The 26,289-nt window shown below is 41.0% G+C and overlaps 1 protein-coding gene across 11 annotated transcripts in view; it reads left to right on the forward strand.

Annotated features, from left to right (window-relative positions):
• The window catches only part of LOC117942794 (protein 4.1-like), an 80,829-nt gene that overhangs the window by 28,146 nt on the left and 26,394 nt on the right, over nucleotides 1-26,289 (forward strand). For all 11 annotated transcript variants that reach the window (XM_034868446.1, XM_034868452.1, XM_034868453.1 and 8 more), the window contains exons 2-9: nucleotides 12,965-13,102; nucleotides 14,995-15,162; nucleotides 18,321-18,425; nucleotides 23,564-23,606; nucleotides 23,831-23,906; nucleotides 24,241-24,459; nucleotides 24,863-24,950; nucleotides 25,045-25,197. In XM_034868446.1, the coding sequence (XP_034724337.1) occupies nucleotides 13,064-13,102; nucleotides 14,995-15,162; nucleotides 18,321-18,425; nucleotides 23,564-23,606; nucleotides 23,831-23,906; nucleotides 24,241-24,459; nucleotides 24,863-24,950; nucleotides 25,045-25,197 (891 nt within the window). In that variant the 5' untranslated portion in view covers nucleotides 12,965-13,063. The remainder of the gene's footprint in view (nucleotides 1-12,964; nucleotides 13,103-14,994; nucleotides 15,163-18,320; nucleotides 18,426-23,563; nucleotides 23,607-23,830; nucleotides 23,907-24,240; nucleotides 24,460-24,862; nucleotides 24,951-25,044; nucleotides 25,198-26,289) is intronic.

Consider the following 26,289-nt stretch of genomic DNA (forward strand, 5'->3'; position numbering starts at 1 on the left):
CACACACACCCACACACACACACACACACACACACACACACACACACACACACACACACACACACACACACACACAAGTTGTTTTGTTTTTGCTAATGCATATATTACTCTATGGGGCATTTCATCTAGTCGTTCCTATGACAGAAGAGATTTACAGATTAATTTATTTGTTTTAAAAATTAATTATTTGTTGAATATAAGAAGCCCTGTATGCCTTGGGGGACAGTGTTAAGCCTCTTTGCAAAGTAAATACATAAACGCCTTGCAGCTTCATTCCTGGTTTGTTTTTTAATGCAAGACAAAAAAACAAACTGGAGTTCATGTCCTTCACTGTGTCCAATATTGCCAGTTGACATCAGAGTGCCCACCACCTAATGAACTCCTTATCAATACAACCTTAAATATAAATGCTAAGCATGCTGAAGCTAATATTAAAACCTGATATTCTAGTCTCAACCTCAGCACATGATAATTATGTGTCACAACTTCCACTGTCATTACAGAACACTCCTGCTGGGTTGCACCTGCTGAGATCTATGAAGCTTTATCTGCGTACTGTAATGGAGATGTTAGCAGATAACACGCTAACTGCTTATCATTCCAGGCCTATCAGATCAAAGGGCAATGGCGGAGAAACAGAAAGAGAGAGAGAAAGAAATAGAGAGAGATAAAATGCCTCAAACACACCTCTTTCTAGACCTTGTGACTCCATCTGCAGTCAAGATCACAAACCACCATCTGCTCTACATGTGAAGCAGGATACTTTTTTGCTCATTTTCAGCAGCCTGGCAAAGGTGCTGTGTGGAGAAGGGTCTCCAACCTGGTTATGAGGAAAACCTCACTGATTACAGGGACATTAATTAGTCTAATAGACAGGATCCTTCCTTTCACAGCTCAGCTCTCCTGCAGAGTGCTGCCACATAGAATACCATATGGCGTGGCCCTGTGCCACTTTCTCCCATGGGGACTGGGCAACGAGCTTCAAATGGGCCATGGCAGGGACAGTGGGTGATGCTGCAGGCTGTGTTGCCACAAAACACTACACTCCGTTGTCGTTTATTGTGTGAAAAAATCTCTTGTGTTGTGGATCAATCTGGTAATTTGTCACAGGCACACCGAAAACGTTGTCTCCTCTCCGCTCTTTTCCGAGCGTCCTCTCCTCACACCATCATAGCACTGAGGTATTTAGCACGCATGTGGAAGAGTCTTAAATAGCCGTGCCATGACTTCATTCTCTGCATGCTGGCATGGAGGATTTGTCTCGGCTCATAGCCAAAATATTTTAGTTTTAGTTTCCGCAGCTCTCTTCGGATGATGGAAAAGCTTAGGCCAGGGGAGTGTGTTTGTGCTGAGAAACGGTGGGGAGAAACACAGGCAAGCAAACAAACACTCAAACACTGACTCATGTACTCCAGCCGCTGCCTCTTTGTGTGGTGATGGTCTGCACCTGCAGCATGCCAGCCATGCTGACACACAGGCCCACAGTCGCTCTACATCCTCTCACTTTAGGGGCAGTCCATTAGCGAGCAGCGGCTCAGTGCTGCTCTAGCTAGCTGGGCAGCAGCAGGATGTGTTCAGCTGGCAGAGAGTGCTGCCACTGGGAGCTAGCAGGAGGGCCGTTTGTGCCGAAATAGCATGTGTCCAGCAACCCTCTCAAGTTTACTGGATTGCTCCCATAGGAGCACACTGTTTTATTAAAGTCTGCAGCCTTTAACATTTAATGAAATGCTGTATTTTCTAAAGATGATAAAAGAAGTCTTTATCTTCCTATTTAATCACAACAAAAGTAAAATCATTTGCGTCATGTACCATAACCACCTCTCCCAGTAATTCCATAAAACTGTAGAAAGGAATTCTACATTTCTGGGAAAAACCATTCTTTGTAGAATTGAAAAATCCCCACAAATTATACACTGATTGCTTATTCAATGAGATTTTATTGAAATGCTACAGGCTTGCTCATGAGATTCCCAACAATATGTCCTGTGTATTACCAGCTGATCCATCTTGATACCCTGAGATAAATACATTGAAAGACTTTGACTACAAGCCACCATTTTCCTGTTAATTTATGGCGTTCTTTACAACTTTTATAGTAAGGCTGAAAGGAAACTGGAAAAACCACCTTGGAAATGACTGCTGTGATCATAAATGGCAGCTCGGTGTTAGGACGCTGTCCTCCCTACGCTAGCTATTCAAGGCTTGTGGCTGTGTTGTTCTGTCTGGATTTATTCACACAGAGGACAGCTCCTTCTGGTGAACTCTGTTACAAGGGCATGCACTTGCAAAACGCAGTTGAGCATGACCATTAGCATAATATCTAATGCATATGCAGGTTGACCCAAGGCTTTGTTGTCACTTTCTTGTGCGCGACAGACACAGCACGGACATCTTGACCAAATAAAAGCAATAACTGTGTGCTGTGTAACATGAAAAGTGTGTTCTTTGTTCCCCTAGAAACACATTGTGCTAAAACATACACACACCTTATTGTGTTATCGGAAAGTGATCAGTATTAGGCTCTCTCTTGAAGCATAGTACATTTGAAAGAAGCCCTGAGTGTATATCAGTTTCCACTAAAAAGGAAGACTAATCTGAGCGTTGCACCACCAAGGCAAACACTGTGGGAAACAAAGCAGCTATTGTGTCAGTGCTTACAAGAGGGTCATAAGGTAAAACTCGCAACCTGGTAGAAAGGGATGGATTTCACAACTGTTACTACTGGACTGGAGGGATGCCAATTCCAAACGGATGTCTTTATTGTGTTATGTCAAAGACATCCAGGAACATTGTATTGACTATGCTGTGTACCCTAAATTTTGTTATCACACAGAATACTTACCATTCTAATCAATGGATTACACCAACTCAGAAAGTTTGCTAACATTTTGATAAAGGGAGGTTGAGCTGAGGCATTTTTCCAATGTGATTTTATACATGGAATATTGAACTGTACTGTCTTCATCTTGTCATTCAGACATATACGTAAATAAGAATCGGAATCAGCTTTAGTTGCCAAGTAAGCGTGGACACATACAAGGAATTTGACTCTGGCTTTTATAAATGTTTGTTCTGGCATAAATTAGACCTGGCATGACTCTTGCTCTACATTTGGCACCACTGCTGAAGAACAGTGGTGTGTTGTAAAATAACAATATCAAGTAAGAATGCTGTTTACACTTGATTAATCGAATGCTGTCCCATTAAAGCTGCCCACAGGAACAAAATGTTAAAAGATCATGTGTAATGTGAAAGGGGTTTCTAGTAAGCAATCCACAGAGAATTATTGACTCAGCAGTTCCACTCAGCCCTATAGAGCTTTTTAATGTCTCTCAGCTCGTTGTTTTTGTTTTTTACGGCCCACAGATTTAATGTTTGGGTTTGCTCTTACAGCTTTCATCAGCTGTTCTCAGTGAAAATATGTTTAGGTCTAATAAACCCACTGTACACTCAGGTTGATAGGTGGTTGATAGAATAACAGCTCTAAAGGTAAAGTCGTTTTGTTGGGTGGCCACAATCCCAACTCTTTTGTAAATGAATGCTTATGTGCTACATGTGTGCTGGATGTGTAAATAGGGAACTATTAACTGTGATCAACTTTATAATGTTTTAAAATGTCAGAATTGTGTTACTAGCTTGCTACATTTCCCTCAAGGTGCCAAAAGAGGAATACGTTAAAGACACGCATAAAGAGTAAGCCACGGCAGGTTTTGTTTGGCGTATACAATATAATCAGTGCATCCCATAGCATTTTTCTATGCCGTGTTGGAAGTGTTTGGGCCATTTTTAAATGTTCTATAACATTTCTTTTGTGACTTTTGCGTAAAAGTAAATTGGACATTATTCAGACATGAGCCCAATATGTCCTATTGTCATCAAATCAATGTCTCTTAGGGGCCTAAGTGGCGGCCAATGGCGTCAAAAACTACTCCTGCAATCATTGTCTGCTTTTTAAATTCACTGCAGATGTCTTTCTGAATATAATGACAGAGTACAGTAAACACTGCGAAACAGTGCAGGAGTGAAAAGAAGAACTAGGAAAACTGTAAACACATCATAGTACATACATAAAGTGTTGAAGTAAATACAAAATGTATTAAAAAATAAATGAATATAGACCTAATGCAGAAAGGGAAATCAAAGGGAGAGTGAATTGCGGGGGAGGATTTGTGTCTGAGTGCGTTTGCATATTTCTTTAAAGGGAAAGGGAAAATTAAGGTGAGACTAACTGTGTGTGCTATGTTGAGGCGGTTTGGGTCATGTTTTGAAAATTTGCGAGACATGTGGATTTATCGACAGCGGGACTTGAACTGTGGCACAGTCGAGCTTGCCTCATCTCATGAAGAACAAACTGCATTTTTGTCTAGGAAGCGGTTGAGTTTTAGGCTTCAGGAGAATCTAGCATTATAGGTTTGAACTTGTGAACTGAATAGAAAGTGTGCTTAAAGTGGGAAAGGAAGGGACTTTAAATACTGTATGTGTTCACAAGTAACAGACTTCATCGGCCTGCCTGACAGTCGCTATGCTAACAAATATGTACAAAATAATATCAACAGCTTCTTAATTCATATATTTCATGTGATCAAATACAGTAAAAACGCTTTGCGAGTGCAGTTTCATCCAGGTGGCAAAAGAACTGGGTGCAACCGCACTAACCAGTTTGTTGTGTTTTTGTCATCAACGCTTTACCAAAGCCAAGAAAACAGCTATAATTATGGTTCTAAGATACAGGAAATAATTTTCATGCTCGTAGATTAAAGCGGTGAAGAATATGGTTAGGGAAGTCTGACCGTTGTGACAGTCTCTCATTAACTGAGGCACAGCGGAAGCTTCATGCCAAGACAATTACACACTGGCCTTTGAGAATGTGACAGCACTTTTGGACAGGAACTGATGAAACAGCAGGGACATGCGTGCATCTCAAGCTTGAATGTACAACATATTGTATGCATCTGGGATAAATGTTGAACAAAGTGTATTTTTATATTATTAGAACAACATCATTATTTCCATTTGGTGAAGAGAATTTGAGCCCTTGCCATGAATTATTCACACACAAAGTGGGCGGTGAGAAAAAACAAAAACAGCTAGAAGACTTCTTGTGGAGGACAGTGTGACAATTGTAGCCTGAACACTCACAAAAGATAAAAGGGAATGTCTAAAAACAAGCTTTCGAAGGGCATTAGGCCTTTTAGTAGCATGACTTTGTCTGTCAGATTTATGGTTTTAAGACTAGCACAGCTTTGACAGTGCGCTTCCAAGCTAACATGCTCTGTCTTGCCACCATGTGTCTCCCTGCCCCCCGAGGTTCAGGAGGATGCCTGTACAACCATCCATGTGCTCCCACATCCATGTCCTTGTTTCCCTCCTTTAAATTCCTTTTAGCTTGCTCTCAAACTGCCTTGTTTTCCATTAGCCATGTTACTTTTGTTCATTTATCACAGTATCAACTGTGAGACGGGGGACAAATTGTGAGGGGGGAAAAAACAAAATAAAAAACCTTTGCATTTGTAGTCCCTGCGGTGCATGGTCTCTGGCAGTTTCAGGGACACATCCTTCAGCAGTGAGATGACCCTCCTTGTGCATGCACCAGTGGTCTCCAGCACAGCATGAAAAAGGTCAGCTTCTATTAGATGCACTGTGACATAATGATGTCTCCGCAGCAATTTATACAGATCCTGCCGCTGGGTCTTGATAATTCTGTTCTCATGCGCGTGTGTGTGCGTGTGCGTGTGTGTGTGTGTGTGTGTGTGTGTGTGTGTGTGTGTGTTGATATTCATCTGAGAGCGAGCACCTTTAATGTATCCAAATTCCAAACCTTCTGCTGCTTTGCATTCAGATTTCTAGTCTGCTGAGAGGAAGGTAAGCATGTGTTGTTATTACTACAGCTTCACAGAGGACACATGACGTACTGCAGGAATGTAAAGCATGAAGAGTCATGCCGTTGTTGTGGCTGCTGTTGTTTACTTAAGCCTCAGTCTTTCCACTCAGGCCTCAGCTGTCATCATCCATTGGCTGAGGCTCACCCAGGTAACTAAGCTGAGAAGGGGCACTCAAGCTACGGCGTACTGTAGGAAAATAATATCCCCTAGAGTGGAAAAAGACTGCATCTCTTAATGCACGTTGCTTTGTAAAACAGCGCTCTGCTTGTGTGGCTTCCATCAGCGTTGACAACTGTAGTTGTCAGTGTGTATGACGGACCGTATGTGTGATGTTGGTTGTGTGAGAGCAGTGTCCTTGAGCCTCCCATCCTTCTCTCTGGGTGACTGCGTGAACTGTCACTGACACATCCCAGTGGGCTGTGGATTTGTGGGGGCCGAGACATGCCAGACAGTTTCACTGTGGCTTTTCAGGAGGAAGAGCTGGAGTTATTGACATTGTGATGAGGTTTTCCAGTTTCACTGTCCAGTGTAGTAGCAGATTCTCACTGAACTTATATGGACAGAAAAGAAAGAAATGCTGTTGTGAGGTCAATTCTACAGAGTTGAGAATTGGAAGAAGTTGTTGGTCATGGAAATAGTTTAGGTGATATTACAATGAGGTTGAGGTGTGTGATTTTAAGTGAACGATTACCACAACTGTTGATTTGCTTGCTAGGAAATGTGATGCCGTTATTCATGTCCTCTTCAGATTAAAAAGTAACTTTCCATCTAATGCTCCCATCGTAGTCTCATCATCCCAAAATGTTAGCATGCAAGCCTGTTAACAAAAGAGGGTTAATATGATTGACATTGTACCCGCTAAACCTCAAAATGTCTTTGTTATTGTTAGCATGTTAGCATGCCAATGTTAGCATTTAGCTCAAAGCACCACAGAGCATAAGTACAGGTCTAGAGAGCCTGATATTTTAAAAACTTTTTACTTTTAGTCATCAATAATGTTGTCTCACTCTGAATGCCTTCCTCTTTTACCTAACATAATTTTCAACCAGGTAACCACGTACTTCTTTATAGTCAAAACTACAATATCAATGTGATATTGATATCTAAGGTTTTTGGTAAAAAATATTGTGATATTTGGTTTGTTCCGTATCGCCAAGCCCTAACCAGAAGTTCAACATTTTAATCTTCCATGATGTGCACTTGTGACCCTCTTTCAAAACTAAAATGTGTAAATTTGTCAGAGTTAAGCATAACAACCATGAATGCAGCTGCAGCACTGTGTTAAAAATAACTCACAAGCTGGTAAAATGCATTGTAGTAGCTGTTGTGTTGTCTCTTTGTCCTTTGCCATAGCAGTGCTACTTGTGATTACTCAACTGCATCGTGCGCTCAGTCCATGCTAATGGGTAAATGTGATTAAGACATGGGTTGTACGATGGAATTAGAGTTGTGCATCGGCCAAATAGTGCTGACTCTGTGCCTGTCAGGGCTCAGATGAGAAGAAAGTTAGCAGCAGCGGCCTGCTTCTATGCTTCAAACTTCCCTTCCCTTCCTGTATGCAGTTCTTCCACCACTAACCAGAGGGGAGGCTGTTTGGCATTTTCTTTGAGTAACAATGCCACATCAGCTCATTTCCTCCCCCTTTTCAATTCTTATCTTTTCCGTTTATCCATGATCCTTCTGTCTTTCTGGCTGCCTCATGTTTTGGCCTCTCATCTCTCCTCCTTGCTTCAGTTCGTCTTTCTGTTTCCAACTCACTCCTCTGAAGGGAGATGAGCGGGTGTGAAAAAAAGTGTACTCTATGCTGTTGCCATAGCAACTGCCTCTGGGAGCTGAGCCAGTCCCCTTCCACAGACATGCGTGCTCCATCTCTCATCCTCCCTCCACTTGCCTTACTTAGATTAAAGCTTACCTCTGATGTGAATGAAGAGAAAGAACCAAGGGAAGAGGCTGCGACTGTTAGTGAAGAGTAGCGTTTCATAACACTCCAAGGCAACAATGTTCCGTTACCTGTGATGAATCATTATTACTGATGACAGATATCAAAGACTGACATTGTCAGTAACTACACAAAGTGTACAACAAAGGAAACACACAGTGTCTTCCTGCACTGTAACATGCTTTCTTCTCCTCTGCAGAGGTTGCTGGGTTGACGGGGGTGATTGTGGGTAATGGCCTGGTACAGGAAATTATTGAATTTGCAGGGCTCTAGTGCCCCGCTCAATGCCATTAATCCATATTAATTTGGCAATTAATCTGATTTCATGAGAAGATGTCTCAATCAGGGACCCTATTTACCACAAACTAACTTTGGATTATGATGATTGGTTTTATCGTTGTGTGCGCATGTGTGTACATGTGTCCTCAACGGGCTTTTTCATTATTGGGTGACATGTATCGTACAAATATTTTACGACCACTCCAAAGCAACAGTAACTATCGATTTGGGTAAGGTTAGAAAATGTGTCATGGTTGGCTGTGTGCTTGTATATGTCCCCCACTGTGAGGAACAGAAATGGTTAGACGAGATGTTTTTCAGATTATTTGTTGCTGTGAACACAGCACAACTGAGACAGGTATGTTTTACACAGACAGCTGTAGATAAATGCATTGTGTAGCGTAGCCCAGATGGATGTTAAGTGAGGGGTACATTAGCGTCTGTTTGACTTGGACAGAATGAGGAAGTGCACACCTGTAAAGCACACTGGGGAGACGCTTGTGATTTTCAGCTTGATTGAATCGGACTGGGAGGTGAATGGGATAACAGAAAGACATGGCGGCTCTGAGTGTTTGCTTCCATTGCCATCAGAACATGATACCCAATGGAGTTTCCCTCTCCAATCATGGAGTTTATTTGGCAGTCATTTCCATGATTCAACCAGTGAGGGAAAATTGATCCAGCAACTCATAGCTCATTGTCCAGCTTGATCAGACAGCATGGGGAAAATGAGGGCCCTGAGTGGACATACCACTCCACGCTTCACTTTTGTCCCTAAGGAGAGGATTTCATTTCTGTCAAGTCTATGTGAAGAGGAGGAGGAGGAGTGAAGGGGAATGGTTTCACACTCCTTTAACCATGTTCAATATGTCAAGACAGTGCAGGGTTGTCTCTTCTCTGAACCAGTGGGAACCGGTTGTGGTTCTGCATCCGTCATCAGACACAATTGCCTATAAGCCCCGGGTGCATTATATTGATGTGATTTGGTGCTCGTGGGGCAGAGAGGCCTCCAGGGTCATACTCAAACTGGATTAAATACAAGGTCCTGGAGCATTGTCTAGGGAACTCTATAACACATGGGTGTTTTTCTAGATGCGTCTTGTCTTTACTTTTATAAAAGATCATGGAAGAACATATTCCAGGGTCATAAGCACAGTTTTCATCTGGTGGGTTCATGTATCATTCACCGTTATACATGTCAGGTTTATGTGCCTCTTCAAATCACAGAGGCTTCATTTTTAAATTATCACATATCACACACAGAGAAATCCATTGTGAGGAAGGCAGAGAAGCTATTTTTTCTTTAATAGACAACAATGTAATGCACACAATGTGATTTTTATTTTTTGTCATGTACATGTACGTACCCTAGACATTAAATATACAGTTGGTGAAACAACGTTTGTCTGAGAACAACATCATTGATTACATAAAACTATTGGTAACTAAACACTTGCACATCGTTGGCTTTTTTAAGCTCTTTAAGCTTAGAAAACACAACTGAAGTCTTTTAATTATCATGCAAACCTAATAAACCTGCATAAATTTGTAGTGAAAAGTACAGTGCTTAAATCATCCTAGTAGATGCAGTTAAAATAAAAAAAAACATAAAAAGGGTATATAAACAGAGATCCACAAAGTTATTGCTCTTGACAAAAAATAAAAATAAACATGATGGAACGTAGGTGGTAGATGGATTTTTTAACTTTTTGACAGAGACAGGCTAGCTGTTTCTAGTCTTTACGTTAAGCTAAGCATAGATAGTTGTGAAAGAAAGGGCTATCAATCTTCTTATCTAACACTAAAAATGCCAATAAACGGATGTCAAACTATATATACACTACCGGTCAAAAGTTTGGGGTCACTTACAAATTTTCATTTCACTCCATTATAGACAGGATACCAGCTGATCTGGGTGGGTGGCTGATCTTTAAGGAAATATCTACATTCCCCATTATCAGCAACCATTCATCCAATGTTCCAAATGCTCATTTTGTTTACTAATGAAAACATGAAACAACCCTTTTGCAATTATGTAAGCACATAATGTAATCTGGAAACTGCTGCCCTGGTTAAAAAAAACAAGGCAACTGATCTCAGCTGGGATTCTGTCTATAATGGAGTCCAGTGGAATTTTGTGAGTGACCCCAAACTTTTGACCGGTAGTATATATATATATATATAATGACAATGATTTGTTGATTATTAAAAAAAAGAGGTCTATCCTCATTAGTCCAGGGGTATCTGTGTGAAAAGTCCCAATTAATTTCCTCAAATGTCCTTAATATCTTTCTAGTGAGTCTATGTTTAGACATGCCTACAGTACACACCTCTTTAAACTGCCAACACTGTCTGCACTCTACTCCCACTTCAGCTGTTATTATTCATTCCACCCACACCTATAACCTGCAAAACCTGCACTTGAAGGCAACAAATTCTAACTGATTTTCAAGAAAATTTAGAAATTGATAAAGTGAAGTAGAAGTCAATAAGCTGTGGGAACCCTTACATACTGTAAAACAAATACAAACAGCAAAACTATGTAAAGATAGCAACCCTCTACATACACAAATTTCCAGAATTGCCTCCACCCGAAAAACATAGCTCGTCTCCACCCATCACTCTCCTTCTCATCTACCCAAACTCCAGTGCATCTAGAACTCACTATGGCTGGGTATTGTTATATTTCATACTGGTAATGATATCAATACCGTGGCACTGATACTCCTTCCTGAAGGATACTTTTTTTCCGAACAAAAACAAATTACAACATTACATTACAGCACAATTTTTTTTATTTATTTTTCCATTCACTTTTGCCAATCACAAACAATAGTAGAGCTCGGTAGAAGCATGCTGCGTGCTTATTGGCTCACTGACGCTGATGAGATTTGCTCCTTAGTACTGAAATTGGATATTGAATGACGAGGCATTTTTTCAATACTCAAAACTTTAGAGGCAATTTGGTCTGTGCCTAAAAAGTATTGAATTTGGTTTCCAGCGCTTCTTCTCACTCATTCGAGTGATCACATCACCGCTGTCCTCCAGAACCTCCATTGGCCCACTGTACCACAACGGATCCAATTCAAAGTCCTTCTCATAGCGTGTTCCACCTGTACTTGGAACTCTGATTTTCCGAGGTAGTCGGAACAAGCCCCCTGACCTCGGATTTCCAAGCTCGGAACTCGGGAAACCACAGAGTACCCGAGCTAAAAATCCAACATGGCTGCTCTGTGCATCAACAGTTGCAAAAGCTGTAGTAACATACAGTTCTAAGCACTTCTGTTTATTTGTGTTGCACTAAATCAGTCGCACATACAGCGCTGTCCATATTCTATCTACGGACAATGATGATACGCTGTTTGCCTGCACAAAAACAGCCTAATGCGGTTTTATAAACTGGCAATGCTAACCATGGCTACCCTTGCTAGAGCAATCCCCAAAATGAAAAATCTGACTTGTAAATGGGAGGCATTCAACTTGGGTGTGACGTCATTCCCAGCTTAGGCTTCTGAGTTCCGAGGTACATGGAAGGCACTATTAGACACAAATCCCTCCATTACCAGGCCCCCACCTTCCTCACCAACCTGCTACACCACCACACTCATTTCCTCAGCCACCGCTCCTCTGATGCCCACCTCCTGTCTCCACCACTCAGGACCAAGCACCGGACATTAGGCAACAAAGCCTTCTCCTCTGGCCCCGCTGACACATCCGAGGCCGCACCGATCTGTTCAGACCACTAATTTAAAACTGACCTTGTGATTAATGTTATGTCTTATATATTGAGTGTGGTTTTCTATGCTCATATTAATCAACATAGTCATCATTTTAGGTACCCTGAACCTCTCTCTATAAATAATATGTAATTTCTTGTTATAACTCAAACAAAGTACCTGCTCTACACTGTAACATTATACTTTGTTTACTTGTGTTGTTTATTGTTAATAAACTCATGGAGGATAGTACTTCTATCTGTCTTTTGGTTTAAAGGTGAGCTGCCACATGTATTTCATTACTTTCTGGTAATTTCTGAAGTTCTACCATGGACACTGTAACTTGTTTCGAGTCATTCTAGCGTGGTATAGAAAGCCTGCAGGAAGACTCAGCTCGATTTTTTTCCTGTTCTCATTAATATTTAACAAGCTAAGCTGTTTGACTCTGATTGGCTAACAGCTAGCCAATGAGAGCCTGGCTATGAGCATCCTTTACCCAGTGCAACAGGGCGATGATGACATCAGACTGACCAGCTGTTGTTATTGCCTTGATTTCTCCGCTTATTTCTTTTCAGTGGCTAGAGCTGACAGAGGAAGTAGCAGTTCATTTTCACATAACACATGCAAATAAATTCCTTCTAACAAATGTAAATAAAAAACGTGTTTGTGTGGTAGGGCACCTTTTACACCTGTGTGTCTGAAGGAATGCACTGCTAATAGCTAAGAGTACCATGAGCATTGCCCATGTCCTAATTCACCTATTCATTACGTTTTTTTGGTAATCTTCATCATTGTGCTGAAGCTTGTCTTGCTTAAATATATGATGGTTATCTGGCTCAGTGAGAGATTTTATAATTAAAGTAAATGTCCTTGATGGCAAGGTGAATTATGTCAGTATGTGGAAATTGGGTTTTAACAAGAAGCTACAGCTACAGAATATGTAATGAAGGGGTAATCCTGGTGCCAGTGCAATTATTATTTTAGGGGGGTGGCATTCATATTTGGATTTTCTACAGTCTCCAGCTGTGGAGACATTTCAGCTCTTTTGATGTTGAAAGAAATCATGCATGCAGCTTCTGACATTGCATTTTGTATACTCAGTTGAGACACTTTTTCAAAAAAATTGTTCTCTTCTTGTCTTTTCTCAGGTTGGTGTTACTTTGCTGAAGAGATAGAGGAAGGCCCGGAGTCGGAGTTGAAGAGAGCAAGATAGTAGTTCTCCCAGACAGCAGGGGGCGGCAGCAGGCATGCACGACTCAGCCTCGGACAGCAAGATGGCCAAACAGGTCAGCATGGCCCTAGTCTATATCCTCGTATCCGTTCAACTTCCGGGAGGGAATTCTGTCGGATAAATGTATTTTCCGTTTCCTTCCACTTTCTTTGTGCTTGAATTTTAAATTCGGTGGATTAATGAGGACTATTGTTGATTGTTGACTCCTCAGATTGCTGCATGGTAAATTGACACAGCTAGCTAGACTATCTGTCCAATCTGAGTTTTCTCTCAAATGACAATTTTGCAGCGGCTCTGTGCAGAGTTTAGCGCCGCCCATGACAGTTCTGATTGGTCTGAAGAAAAGCCAATGAACCAGAGCACGTTTTCCTCATATCCCTGAATGCCATTTGGACTAGACCCTTCTTCGTCCTGCTTTGAAAGAGGGTCTGGCAATGCGAGACTAGCATGGCTCTAATAGTTTACTTCTAAAACAATAGACTTTCCAGCTGTTGTGTTAGGTAAAATACAAGAAATAATAGCTTCTAGTTTATAATATACAAGTTTTTAGGGTTTTTTGAAGTTTCACCAAAAGAAATAGGAATCCATTATGAGGTTGTGTGTAAAGACATTGACAAGTTTTTAGAATTAGAAGGTAGGTTTAAACTAGTGGTTTAGTAAACCAGTATTTAAAGAAATCAATGAACTTTGTAAACAGGAATTTACTTTGGTAACTGTAAAACAATTGCCAAACAATTCATTAAACTTAACTGCCATTTGCTTTTTTTTATATATGAATACTGGTTGTTTCTGAGTTAGCAAATAGTAGTATAGTATATTGTATTATTTGTTTCAATGTAATTTAAAATCTTCTGTTAGATTATTATTAAACAGCATTTTATTAAGTTTCAGAGAATATTACTCTTCAGTCTAAACGGTACAAGCTAACACTAACACCTGGCAGTTACTGGGTGTATTATTAGTAACTAGTATTAGTCTACGTTAGAACTGTGGTGCAACCTATTTTCATTTAAGAATTTTGAACGTGCAAAGGGCTGATGCTACGAGCTCCAAAGCTTATGTTTTTTTGAGCTGAAAACGGGAATCATTGCACATCAGAAAACATAAGATTAATTTGTTTACATTGCCTTCTTTAATTCTGGCCTTTGGGTCTTGATGATGATGACACTGATTATGTTTTATCTGCATTCAGTAACTGGCAATATTTCTTGCTATTGCAGCAGTTTTACCTTGCCTGCAGCCAAGTCTTTGTTAGAATCTGAAGAAATATGATATACAGGGATAGCATCCAAAATGACTGCTGTGGCTATACTTTATATTTGTTTTGTCCTGTAATTCAGTGATTAGTGAAGTAACAGAAAGTCAATTTGGTTTACAGTATCAACATTATACTGCAGTAGTTTTTCAGTATTTGAATTAGCAGACTTTCACAGATTACACTGTCTAAAATCCAATATCTATTAAAGCCACAATGCTGACTCTCCACCATTGACTTTCTCGTAGGCTATTACAGTCCAATGACTTAATCTTAAGGCACTGTCCTGATACTGATACAGTTATTTAACTACTACTATTTTTTTCTATTTTTGTTATTGCCACTCTTCATTCTAACCCCAACCGGCCCGTCAGACACCGCCTACCAAGAGCCTGGGTCTGACCGAGGTTTCTGCCTAAAAGGAAGTTTTTCCTCGCCACTGTTGCACTGGTGCTTGCTCTGGAGGAGACTACTAGAACTGTTGGGTCCTTGTAAATTCTGGAGTGTGGTCTATCTGTATAGTGTCTTGAGATAATTCTTGTTATGAATTGATACTATAAATAAAAATGAATTAAATTGAATTGAATTAAAGTATTTCAGCTGTTTCAAATGTCCTTTCAGGTATCAGGCAGATGCTATGTATAACTGTGTCATTCGACTTACCGGTACCTTTTTTATACATATATGTTAAGGAACAGAACTCCAAGCATCTGGATGAACACACAGAAACAGACGACATGTCAGAGAAGACGTCCCCAAACAAGAACCTTAAATCTCCGCAGAAAGGCTCCAAACGACTTAAAACCACCCCGTTCAAAATCACCCTGCTGGACTCCGCCGAGTTCGAAGGAGAAATTGAGGTATGCACAGTGGAAAATAATTTGTTTTAACATGTTTTTGGGGAATAAGCTTTAACATGCTTTGAACCCTTGAAATATTTTTTTCCTTTGTAGTTATTGTCCTCTGTGGGCAGTTGAGCTCTGAGCGGATAAAACAGGCAAAGAGAATAAAAGGGAGAGTGTCATGCTGAGAGCTCAACAGGGGGGCAAAGCCAACACAATGTTACACACATTTCTGTAATACACACAGTGGCACAAAAAGAGTGCAGCATTAAAGTCGTCATTCTACAATAAATATGTTATTACTCCAGCAGTGTGAAAGAAGGACATTCTTTTCTTGCTTGGAAAGGATACTGAAGGCATGCATATGGAGGGAGTAAATAGATAGATGTAAGTGCATTGCCTTAGATAAATGTATGGAATGAAGCCAGAGATTTTGGAGCTTTTATTACTAGTAGCACCCACTTCTAGCAGAATTGGTATATCTTTCCTTCTAACATTTCTTGTTTGGGCTCAACTTTCGAAAGAATCTATCTAGAAGCCCAAATCCAAGACATGATGCATCTGTTTGGCACAGCTGCCTCTGTACTCAAGATGACAGAGCTAAATCAGGCCAAATGGTGGCAGACGGCCTCTGTCACAGCCTAGTAGCTTGGCTCTGCAGCTATTCAGCAAGACAGTCTGATGCAGCATGGACAGATATGTACTGTACATGTTCATGGGTACATGTTCATCAGTAATGAGTATAATTAACTGTAATAAATAATTAACTAACCCTACTATCTGAGTACCACTGTAAATTTGTTTTTAGCATCAAAGACAAAAAATGGCAGTTTTGAAAGTCCTCCAATTGAAAGTCCTCCAATCTAAAAATAAAACAAGAAAGCAAATTTTTGCAATTCCCAAAATGTCAGCAGTTTCAGAAGTAAGCATTGGATTCTTTGTCAGATTCTTAAACTTGTTAACAGTAAAATCATAAAAACTCTCTCACCACATGACCAATTTACAGTGGTGTCTGTTACAGTCTTCCTTATCAGTTTTTTCAGAGCACTGTAAAGACTCAAATTGTAAAGTTCAATATTGACCAGTATTGAAATGAGAGGAGGGCCTCTTTAACACTGATTTCTCAGTAATGTAATACAATAATACTAATTTGTGATTCTAATTCAGCGGTTTGGTAAACTTGTTTGTTTGTTTGTTTTTGTTTTTATAAAAAACGGTTTACATTCCCCAGGCTAAGGTATCAAAAAATGATTGCTTAATACTGATTTAGGATTTCACCCAAATCATCATAAGATACTGAAAGTCACAAAATGTCCCTTTTGTCCAATAAAAGCATTCAGCACAAGACGTTAACAGGGTGCTAAGATATTTCAAGTTATTACATGGTTGCAAACCAGGTGCAGCCAAGTAGAAAATAGAAAAGCAATGTCATTATGATCCACCCCTTAGGATACTTATGCAGAAGTGAATGATATTTTGTGTGTATGTGTTGTGGAGTCGGGGGGAAAAGCGCCTTTTATGTGCGAGTGTGTGAGGTAAGAATATTAGGAATGCTACGCTTGCACCAACCGCACTCTCAGCACTCTAAAAACATTCAGAGATACCTTTGGGCATTTTCTGCAAAACAACAATAGATAGCATTATGGTTATGAAAGCTTTTGTGTCTTTAGTGCTCTTCCATAAATATGCCCTCCCCTCATAATACTGCCAGTCATTGCCAGAGAAGGAAATACAAAGCAGCATCTTGCCAGCCCATGTTTGCCTATTGAATTCTAGTTCAGGGAGAACCTCAGACATCCAGGTCATTGGCAGGCTTGCTCTCACTTCCTGTCTTTAATTGCTGGGGTGGAACATCATGCCTGCCATAGCCAAACCTCCCTTATGCCCCCGGGAGGTGGTAATAACAGTGTTGTGAGAAGACAGGCCACACTTTGGGAGAGCTGGAGGAGGTGCCAGATTCATGTGATAATTAAGTCTCTTGTCATGGATGCATGGCAGAGCCTCCCCGTGGTCCTCGGGCGGGAAGGGGGCACCACGCCTATACCCATTTCTCTAAGCCAGTGACTCCCCCTACTCAATGGGGTGTAATCCGCCTGACTTTGCATGGTCAAGCTTGGCTGTGCCGATGTGTCAAACAGGGCTATTTTGGGTGGAAGTGAGTGATTAGTTGTCATTTTACACTGCCAAGATTCTCTTGGGTGTCCATTCAGGTAGCATCATTATTAAACAGTTGGATATTGAATTGCTCCAGAACACAGAGCCAATAGACTGGATCACCTCAACTATGGATTAATGAGGCTCCACATACTGATTTATTTTTTTAATTTTTGCTAGCTGTTGCTGATGTCACATACAATACTGAACAATGTTGCCGTTAGGGACCTACTGACTGACACGATGAGCACTTATACACACTCCTTAAGTACTGCTCCACCATCATTTCACCCATGATGACGCAACGGCGAAACACTTTTTCAAGTCTAAGCCTTTTAGGAAACAAACACAGAGGGATAATACTGCATCTGTTTCCCTGGCAACTGCTTGCTCCGTCTCCTTGTCACCTCACAGAGTTGGCTCTAGGGGAGGAGGCACCATGTGTGTGAGAGTATAATACTAATGCATGTGTGGTTCAATTCTAGTCCTAAACAATAAAACACATGTTCTTTGTTCTATATTAAACAATTGTTTAGAAGAACATGCATGAATTGATGATTTTGAGTCTGTATTTCATTTGCCCTATCAAATTAAAGTGAACACATTTTTGATATTATCTAGCTAACACCTTTGGGTGGCAGCTCAGTAAATGACTCTCAGTTAGTTCAACACTTAAAATACTTTAAAAAATACTACTTATAATAAGATCAGTGTTATTCATTTTTGTAAAGTTCAAGTGTTTGATTCACACCGACTGCGGCCCAGTACCAAATGGCTGAGCTGCTTTATTTTGTGCTGAACCAGAGAACAAGAAAGCAATGTTGACACACAGCTGTCTAATGGGCTGTGATATTGGTGAGCCCAACTTTGCCTAATTAAACCTAGCGACTGTATACCAGCAGAAGACAGAACTGTGCACATTTTGCATTTCATAAATTTAGTAAAGAAACTTTCTTCCGCCTCCTTCTGCATTGTTGTTGACCTTTTGACCACTGCTGTTTCATGTATGTTTGTATTTGCAGAAACACTCCAAAGGACAGACCCTGGTGGGCATGGTGTGTGAGCACCTCAACTTGTTGGAGAAGGATTACTTTGGGCTGACCTTTGCCGACACAGACACCCAGAAGGTCAGTAAATTGTGTGCCACAGTAACCTCCTGGGACGTTTCAGTGCATAAACACGCTGCTCAAAGAACAATCTGTATTCCTCTCACTTGTCGGCTGGGTTGGCTCTCTGAAGGGTGCACTATCTATCATTCAGAAAAGATGAATGGAATATGGGTCTGGACAACAAGCAACTGAAAAATGTGTGCAGTTGGAGAAAAGATGAAAACATGATTCATACTCTTTGCGAAGCATGTTTATGGAATTTAGTCATACAAATATTTCTCAGAGGCAGAGCTGCTCTGGAGGCAGAAATAACCTCAGTTAAACCTCCACTGTCTGAAGAAAACATTTGGTCAGATTACTAGCTTACTTTAAAGTGCCTATATTATGAAAAAATCAGTTGTCTGGGATTTGTGGTGTTATTTTCTGTCTCTGGTCCTTCCACATGCATACAAACCTGGAAAAAACCTATACATGCTGTTTTGAGTAAGATACAGGTTTCTGAATCTCCTCTGCTTTCAGTCTCTGGGTGAGCTGTTCAAAATCTGCACAGCTTTCTACGTCGCTAGCCAAGATGAGCTTGGCATGCTAGCGTTACCATGCTAGTTCATTCTCAATGGCAAAACACTGCTAAAACACACCCTAGTCCACCATAATCTACAAAAGAACTACTCATGTCCCTGTTCTACAGGCATTCCGCAATGCCCCCTCTTTTAGAAGTCTCCCAGCTAATCCTGCCTTGTAGCCTACTGACCAAAGTTGGAGAAAGTTATCTAGCTGATGTTATCTTACCTAGCTTTTGCGACTCGAAATATAGTATAGACGTGAGATGTCTCACTCTGTAGTAGGGCTGCACAATTAATCGAATTTTAATCACAATCACAATTTTGACTTCCCACAATCAAATTTGCGGGTTTAAGCGATTTCTTTTTCTTTAAATGCGTCATTTCATAGAACGCTCCGTGTTTTTTTTGCATAGTGCATCTACCACTCCGTAAACCCGTGTCTGCTCATGTTTCAGTCAGTTTTTCCCTGCATTGCGCAGCTTAGTTTCAAGACGTGGACAGTCACACAGGACCGGGTAATGGGAGGAAAATCCAACAGATAGCAGTCGTTTATACGTTGGCCTCAAGGTTTACCAGTTTACCAGTAAACGCAACATTTTGTCCCGTCTATGTTATTCAGCAGTGAGCATGCCACCGCAGTGCGAGTCGGTGGCGGTGCTAGTTAGCTTCTGTTAGCTTCTGTTAGCTTCTGTTAGCTTCTGTTAACTTGCAAATGCAAGTAATATTTTTCCTCTAGGACGCACCGGTGCACCTAATGTCCTCGCATCCGCTGCAATGTTGTTATATGAATGTGGTTTAATTTTGCGTTACATGACCCATTTCTTCTGGAAAGCCTTGCTTGTGTGGGAACTCTCCTCTTACTCTCCGTGCAGCCCTGCTATACAGCAGCTGCCGGTCCACACTTCTGACATTTGTCTACTGTTTTAATTGTTATTAACACAGCTGTATTTGTACCAGTGTTTCCGCTGGTAACTGCTATCTCGGCCGCCATGGCGAGGAAAGTAATAGCGTGTGAGACGGACCTGCTGGATCTGGACTAGAGATGTGACCCATGGCCAGATTATCATAGTTCATAAAAATGCAGCGCAGTGACGATACAGACATTTCATACACACGACGTGTGTATCCCCCGTTTGACTCGTTCATCGTGCAGCCCTACGCTGTTGCCAAACAGAGACATAAACCCACAGGGTGAAAACAGGATCTGCAGCAATGTGCAGTACAACAAAAATATTATGTTTTGGGAAAATGAAATCATGAAAACCTATTCTGGTACAACCTCAAAATACAGTTATGAACCTGAAAATGAGCATAATATGGGCACTTTAAAGGTCCTATGGCATGAAAATGTCACTTTATAAGGTTATTTAACATTTATCTGGGTTCCCCCAGACTGACAATGGTCCCCCAGTGGCTAGAAATGGTGATCGGTATAAACCAAGCCCTGGGACTCCTCTTCTGTCTTTGAGAACGTGAACACTCAGATGGACCTATATGGAATCTACCTCCCCTTTTTCTGCTTTGCTCGCCCAGAGAACTTGGCCCACCCATGAGAGAGACATCATGGCTTTCGAACTAGCAAAGTGGCAGTTGGTCGAGGCCCCCCCCCCCCTCTGCTCCTCAATAGCTATAGACACAGAAATGGCACATACTAAGGAAAGATCGTTGTGGTACTGGCTCTAGTGGCTGTAATTCTGCACCAAGGCTGAATTGTGGGGGAAAGAGATTTCAGATACAGTATTAAGATACTACTAAGGGCTATATAAAAGCATCCAAAGAGCACCATGTCATGGGGCATTAAAGCTTATAGCTATAGGCAACAGCGGTGATAATGGCAAATGCTAAGATATAGTCTACAGGAACAATAGCAAGAGAACAGAGTAAAGAACGGTCATAAAGAAGCAAACTAACTCAGTGATGTCAGTTAATAGGCAATGGCTTAAGTTTGCTAACATTAGCCAGTGCCAACATGAGCCACTGATTATACAATACCAAGTAAGGCTGTAACAGCAAAACCCATAGTGTGTAATGAATTCAGCAAATGTGTTGAATTCAGCAAGGGTTTTTCCGGTTTGGAAATGTGTGTGACTTCTTCAAAACTTTGTAACTTCAAAAGTTACAAAGTCTCACCTTAGGTTAGTTAGCCTAACTCACTTATAGCAAAAGTTGGTTTACCTAACAAACTTGTTACAAATACCGTGATTCTTTGGTTCTTTGGATTTCATTATATCTGCTTTTGATAAATGATACATTAAACTCCAATCAGATCACAAATCATTTTGACTTAGTAGGAGGTCTGAATATGTTTCCCTCTGATCTTCGTTGCCATGTTCGGCGGTACAGCCCAGGCTCATTATCATATAATCAAGTAAATGACTGATGGGTCCTAGCTGTCGGCCTGCATTACAACTCTCATGTGGGTTTTGGGATTGGAATGATGCAAGCCTCCCTAAGGGTGGGAATGTGTTTGCACAATAGGCTACAGAGAATCCTCCTTCCTTTTGAAGATAAGAAAGATGACAGGACTAAGTCCCTTTTAACATCTGGAGCATTTCCTCTGTCACCATCATCAGCTTGTGCGTACTTCAGCACACTTGTTGGAACTTGATTCGTGTCTGAAGGCCTTGGATTTGGATTGAGCATGATCTCTGCCAATACGGACAGGTTAACTAGGGTGTTAAAGAGGTAAACAGGCTTGAAAGTCAAATATTTTCCTCCTTCAAAGTGGACAAAAAGCTACGGCTTAGATTTGACAGGCTTGTCAAAGACTTATCAGAGCGAAGCTTGAGCCTACAGCCGGGGGTCAACGCTTATTGGAAGACCAAACAAGCCAGAGAAATGAAATGTCATTGCACATGCCCTTTCTCTGTCTCAGCTGGGGAAATGATAATTTAATCTTCCCTTTTTGGGAGAACATTTATTCTGTGTGATAGATTTATAAACTAAGGTTGCAAAAGCAAGAATGAAGCCTTGATAAGTGATCGATTGAAAGTTCTTCCCGTTTCCTGCAGAGAAAAGCAAAGCAGCAGATAGTGTCTTACTAATTGATTGCTCTTTGGCCTCGATGGATATAAGGTACTGTATATTCAAGGGGAAGAAAAAAATGCCTGTGGCTCATTAAAGTCTTTAGTAGCCTGATTAAACACTAAAGGAGCGTGTGTATTTGTGCCTATATTAGGTGACTGTGTGTATGTGTGTACATGAAGGCACTATTCAAATTGCCAGATGCTTGCAGTTTGCCAAACATGGCCACAGGATTTGGCTGTGCTGTATCCTCTCATGCTCATATTCCACTCTGAATGATGTGATACCAGGTGTCTTAAAGACTGTCAGCGTTAATTAGCCATTTCTGTTATTCAGGTCAGTGAAGATCACTGTCAGCTCTCTGCGCTAAAGGCAGCACAGACCTATACACCCATTATGTTAATGTGTGTAAGTGCAAGGATTAAAGTAACACATTATATTAACCCCCTTACTGTGTGTGTAAGTAAGTAGAAAGACTTCTGCTTGTACTTTTTAAAATAATATTTTAAAAAGTAGGTTTTAGCTAAGCTAGCAGCCGCACTGGATTGTAATGTCCACCAATTTGGTCCGGACAAAAACTAAACAATTGGATGGATTTCCGTGGCATTTTATAGAGACTTCCATGCTTCTCTGGTTGATCCCCAGACTTTTCATCTAAGGCCACCAGTAGGCTGACCTTTCTTTTTTTTTTAGTGACAAATGTCTCAAAAATTGTGAGATGGATTAACATACAATTTGACACCAATCTGGTAATCCTAATTACTTTTGTAATTTCCCTTTTAGCGCCTTTAGCAGTGCAAAATGGTCACTTATTTAGGGACTAAATAGAGCAGCTCTACACTATTTTTATTGCTAATACACCAAGTTCCACCAAGGTCCAGGAATATCAGGCTAGTAGTTTCTCCATAATACTGCTTACTGATGGCCAAAAAAACTCCTTGTCAGAGGTAGTAAGAGGATGGATATGCAATGGGAGAGTCATAAGCCTGCAGCAACGTAAATGAGACATGAAGAACCTAGTGAAATAGAAGAAATGGATTGACTGAGATGTTGAAAATACGTACTGTTACAAACAATTTTACCAGCGTAAGAGTACTTGAGAGAGATATTTAATTACTCTCCTTATTGCTCTCTGGGTGCTGCTGTGCCTCTAAACAGCATGATTTACAGCTTCTGGGGAGATAGGTCTGGCAATACGGGACTACAGCTTCTATTACAAGTGAGTCAGTGTGAGTGTCACTGCACCACTGATGAGATGCTCTAGCATCCAAATCAGAAATGGGGCCACTATAGGGAAAGCGGTTCCCTGCACGATCAGATGTGATGAGATCAGATAGGTAACTGGCTGCCAGGGATTGAGCAACACAATGAAGAAACAGATGCTTGAATTAAATCTCCTCTCCGCACGTTTGAACGGTTCAGCAGGGGAGGGCTCAGTTTCTTTATTTAACCATATGGAAAGCCTTTCTTTAGGTACATTGACGGCAATTAGAGCAAAATGTGACACTGGGGTTTACGTTAGCCATGTTTTCAGTCATCCCATTGTGAATTCTGCCTTCTGTCTTTCAGAACTGGTTGGACCCCTCCAAGGAGATCAAGAAGCAGATGCGCAGTGAGTATCTCTTTCCAAGCTGACGAGCTGTTACGTTTTTTTAAATTCAGTGATACTCAGTATAGTCGTACAATTAGATATGTTTGCATATGAACTGATGCAACGTTTTTTTCTTAATTGGTTTGATACAATTCCTTCATTGACTTGTAATTACAATGTTGTACAATTCTCTTTAGACAGACACAGTAGTAGACCCGCCAGCTCTTATTGTAATTTCTCCTCAGATGCTCCATGGCACTTTGCCTTCTCTGTCAAGTTCTACCCTCCAGACCCCTCCCAGCTAACTGAGGATATTACCAGGTAGAGTATGTCTTTACAACACACACTCTTACAATATGTAGTTGTTACTCCTCTGGCTGTGCTGTCAGATGCTCTTCAGAGTTAATCGGAGGGGAACATTCTCACAAATGTCAGTTCTGCAGATGATTTGCCTTTTTATTATCCTAAACAAGTGTTTACATAAAAATATTGTAACAATTTACATGGTGTATTTGCCTTTCTGCTTTTCAACGATTAGACCTGGAATGTTACTAACTGTCATGGATTAACTCTGCTGAATACTTGTTGAAGCTTGCCTTGGTTCAGGCTTGTTCGCCAACACCCTCCTCTCCTCCCCCTTTGTCTCTCCTGACAGATACTACCTGTGTCTGCAGCTGAGGGATGACATGCTGTCAGGTCGACTGCCATGCTCGTTTGTTACTCACGCCCTCCTGGGTTCCTACACCGTTCAAGCAGAGCTGGGCGACTACGACCAGGACGACCATGGCTCCGACTACATCAGCGATTTCCGCTTCGCCCCAAATCAGACTCGCGAGCTGGAGGAGAGGGTGATGGAACTCCATCGAAACTACAAGTACTGGACATAATGTCATTTAAAACAGATTTTAATCTATTTTTGAGCCTCAGGGAAGGACCAGCTGATGAGTTCTCTGTTGTGTCGAAACACTCCATCATTCGCATGGTTGATAAATGCCGTCACATTAACGCACCATCTGTCATTGACATGTACACAGTGCGAGCATTGGCAGTGCGACAACGCTTTCTTAATTAAAGGGTCTTAACCTCTCTGATTTGGCATTGTTTTTACCATATGCCCAATTATAATGCCCTGGGGGGATGGATAGGAGGAATTTAGAATTGAAGATATCAAGACTATTACCAAGATAATTCTGATCCCACTGTGCAAGATTATAGGTTTATTATTTAAGAAGGCCTGTCGATGTTGGTGACAGATATTATGGTTATTCTGCCCACAGGGGGATGACTCCAGCAGAGGCTGAAATTAACTTCTTGGAGAATGCAAAGAAACTTTCCATGTACGGGGTGGACCTCCATCATGCTAAGGTTAGCTGTTTTCAACGTTGTTTTAATTAGCATGAAACTGTCAAAGATGCCCACAGTGTTTCTGTCAAATAATGTCTGCCTAATTTTGCTTTAGGATTCTGAAGGGATTGACATAATGTTGGGAGTCTGTGCCAACGGCCTGCTGATTTACCGTGATAGGCTGAGGATCAACCGCTTTGCCTGGCCAAAGATCCTTAAGATCTCCTATAAGCGGAGCAACTTCTACATAAAAATACGACCTGGAGAGGTATGGTTAAGAATAATTAAATGGGAACTTAATCAATTTTACAGATTACATTTGTTTGTTTACTAGTCATGGGTAGTGCTACTCAACAAAAAAACACTTGTGTAATGTTGTCTCTGGCTTTGGAAGAGATTTGTGGACTCAGAGAAAATATGATGTCATATAGTGATGCCTTCTGGGTTATCAGAAAGCCTGCTGTGTGTGTGGGGAGTGTGTGTTACCCAGGTAGGCATGGATTTCTTCTTCCAGATTCTATTGAGTTGCATCAAGAAGAATGTAGGATCCAGTGTTTTTGTAGCTAATGAATGTGAGGTCAGTTATGATGAGCAGAGGGCTGTCAAACCCTCTGCCTTATACAGTGGTGTGAAAAAGTGTTTGCCCCCTTCCTCATTTCCTGTTCCTTTGCATGTTTGTCACACTTACTGTAAGTGTTTCGGAACATCAAACCAATTTAAACAATAGTCAAGGACAACACAAGTAAACACAAAATGCAATTTGTAAATGAAGGTGTTTATTATTAAAGGTGAAAAAAAATCCTAACCATCATGGCCCTGTGTGAAAAAGTGATTGCCCCCTAAACCTAATAACTGGTTGGGCCACTCTTAGCACCAACAACTGCAACCAAGCGTTTGCGATAACGTGCAATGAGGCTTTTACAGCGTCCTGGAGGGATTTTGGCCCACTCATCTTTGCAGAATTGTCCTAATTCAGTTACATTAGAGGGTTTTCGAGCATGAACGGCCTTTTTAAGGTCATACCACAACATCTCAATAGGATTCAGGTCAGGACTTTGGCTAGGCCACTCCAAAGTCTACATTTTGTTTTTCTTCAGCCATTCGGTGGTGGACTTGCTGGTGTGTTTAGGATCATTGTCCTGCTGCAGAAACCAAGTTCGTTTCAGCTTGAGTACACAAACAGATGGTCGGACATTCTCCTTCAGGATCTCTTGGTAGACAGCAGAATTCATAGTTCCTTCTATCATACCTTCCAAAGAGTTCCACTTTTGTCCATTTTTGTTCATCGGTCCACAGAATGTTGTCCCAAAAGTCTTGGGGATCATCAAGATGTGTTGTGGAAAAATTGAGACGAGCTTTG

This window comes from Etheostoma cragini, chromosome 4 (genome assembly GCF_013103735.1).
Source record: "Etheostoma cragini isolate CJK2018 chromosome 4, CSU_Ecrag_1.0, whole genome shotgun sequence".
Lineage (NCBI taxonomy): Eukaryota > Metazoa > Chordata > Actinopteri > Perciformes > Percidae > Etheostoma > Etheostoma cragini.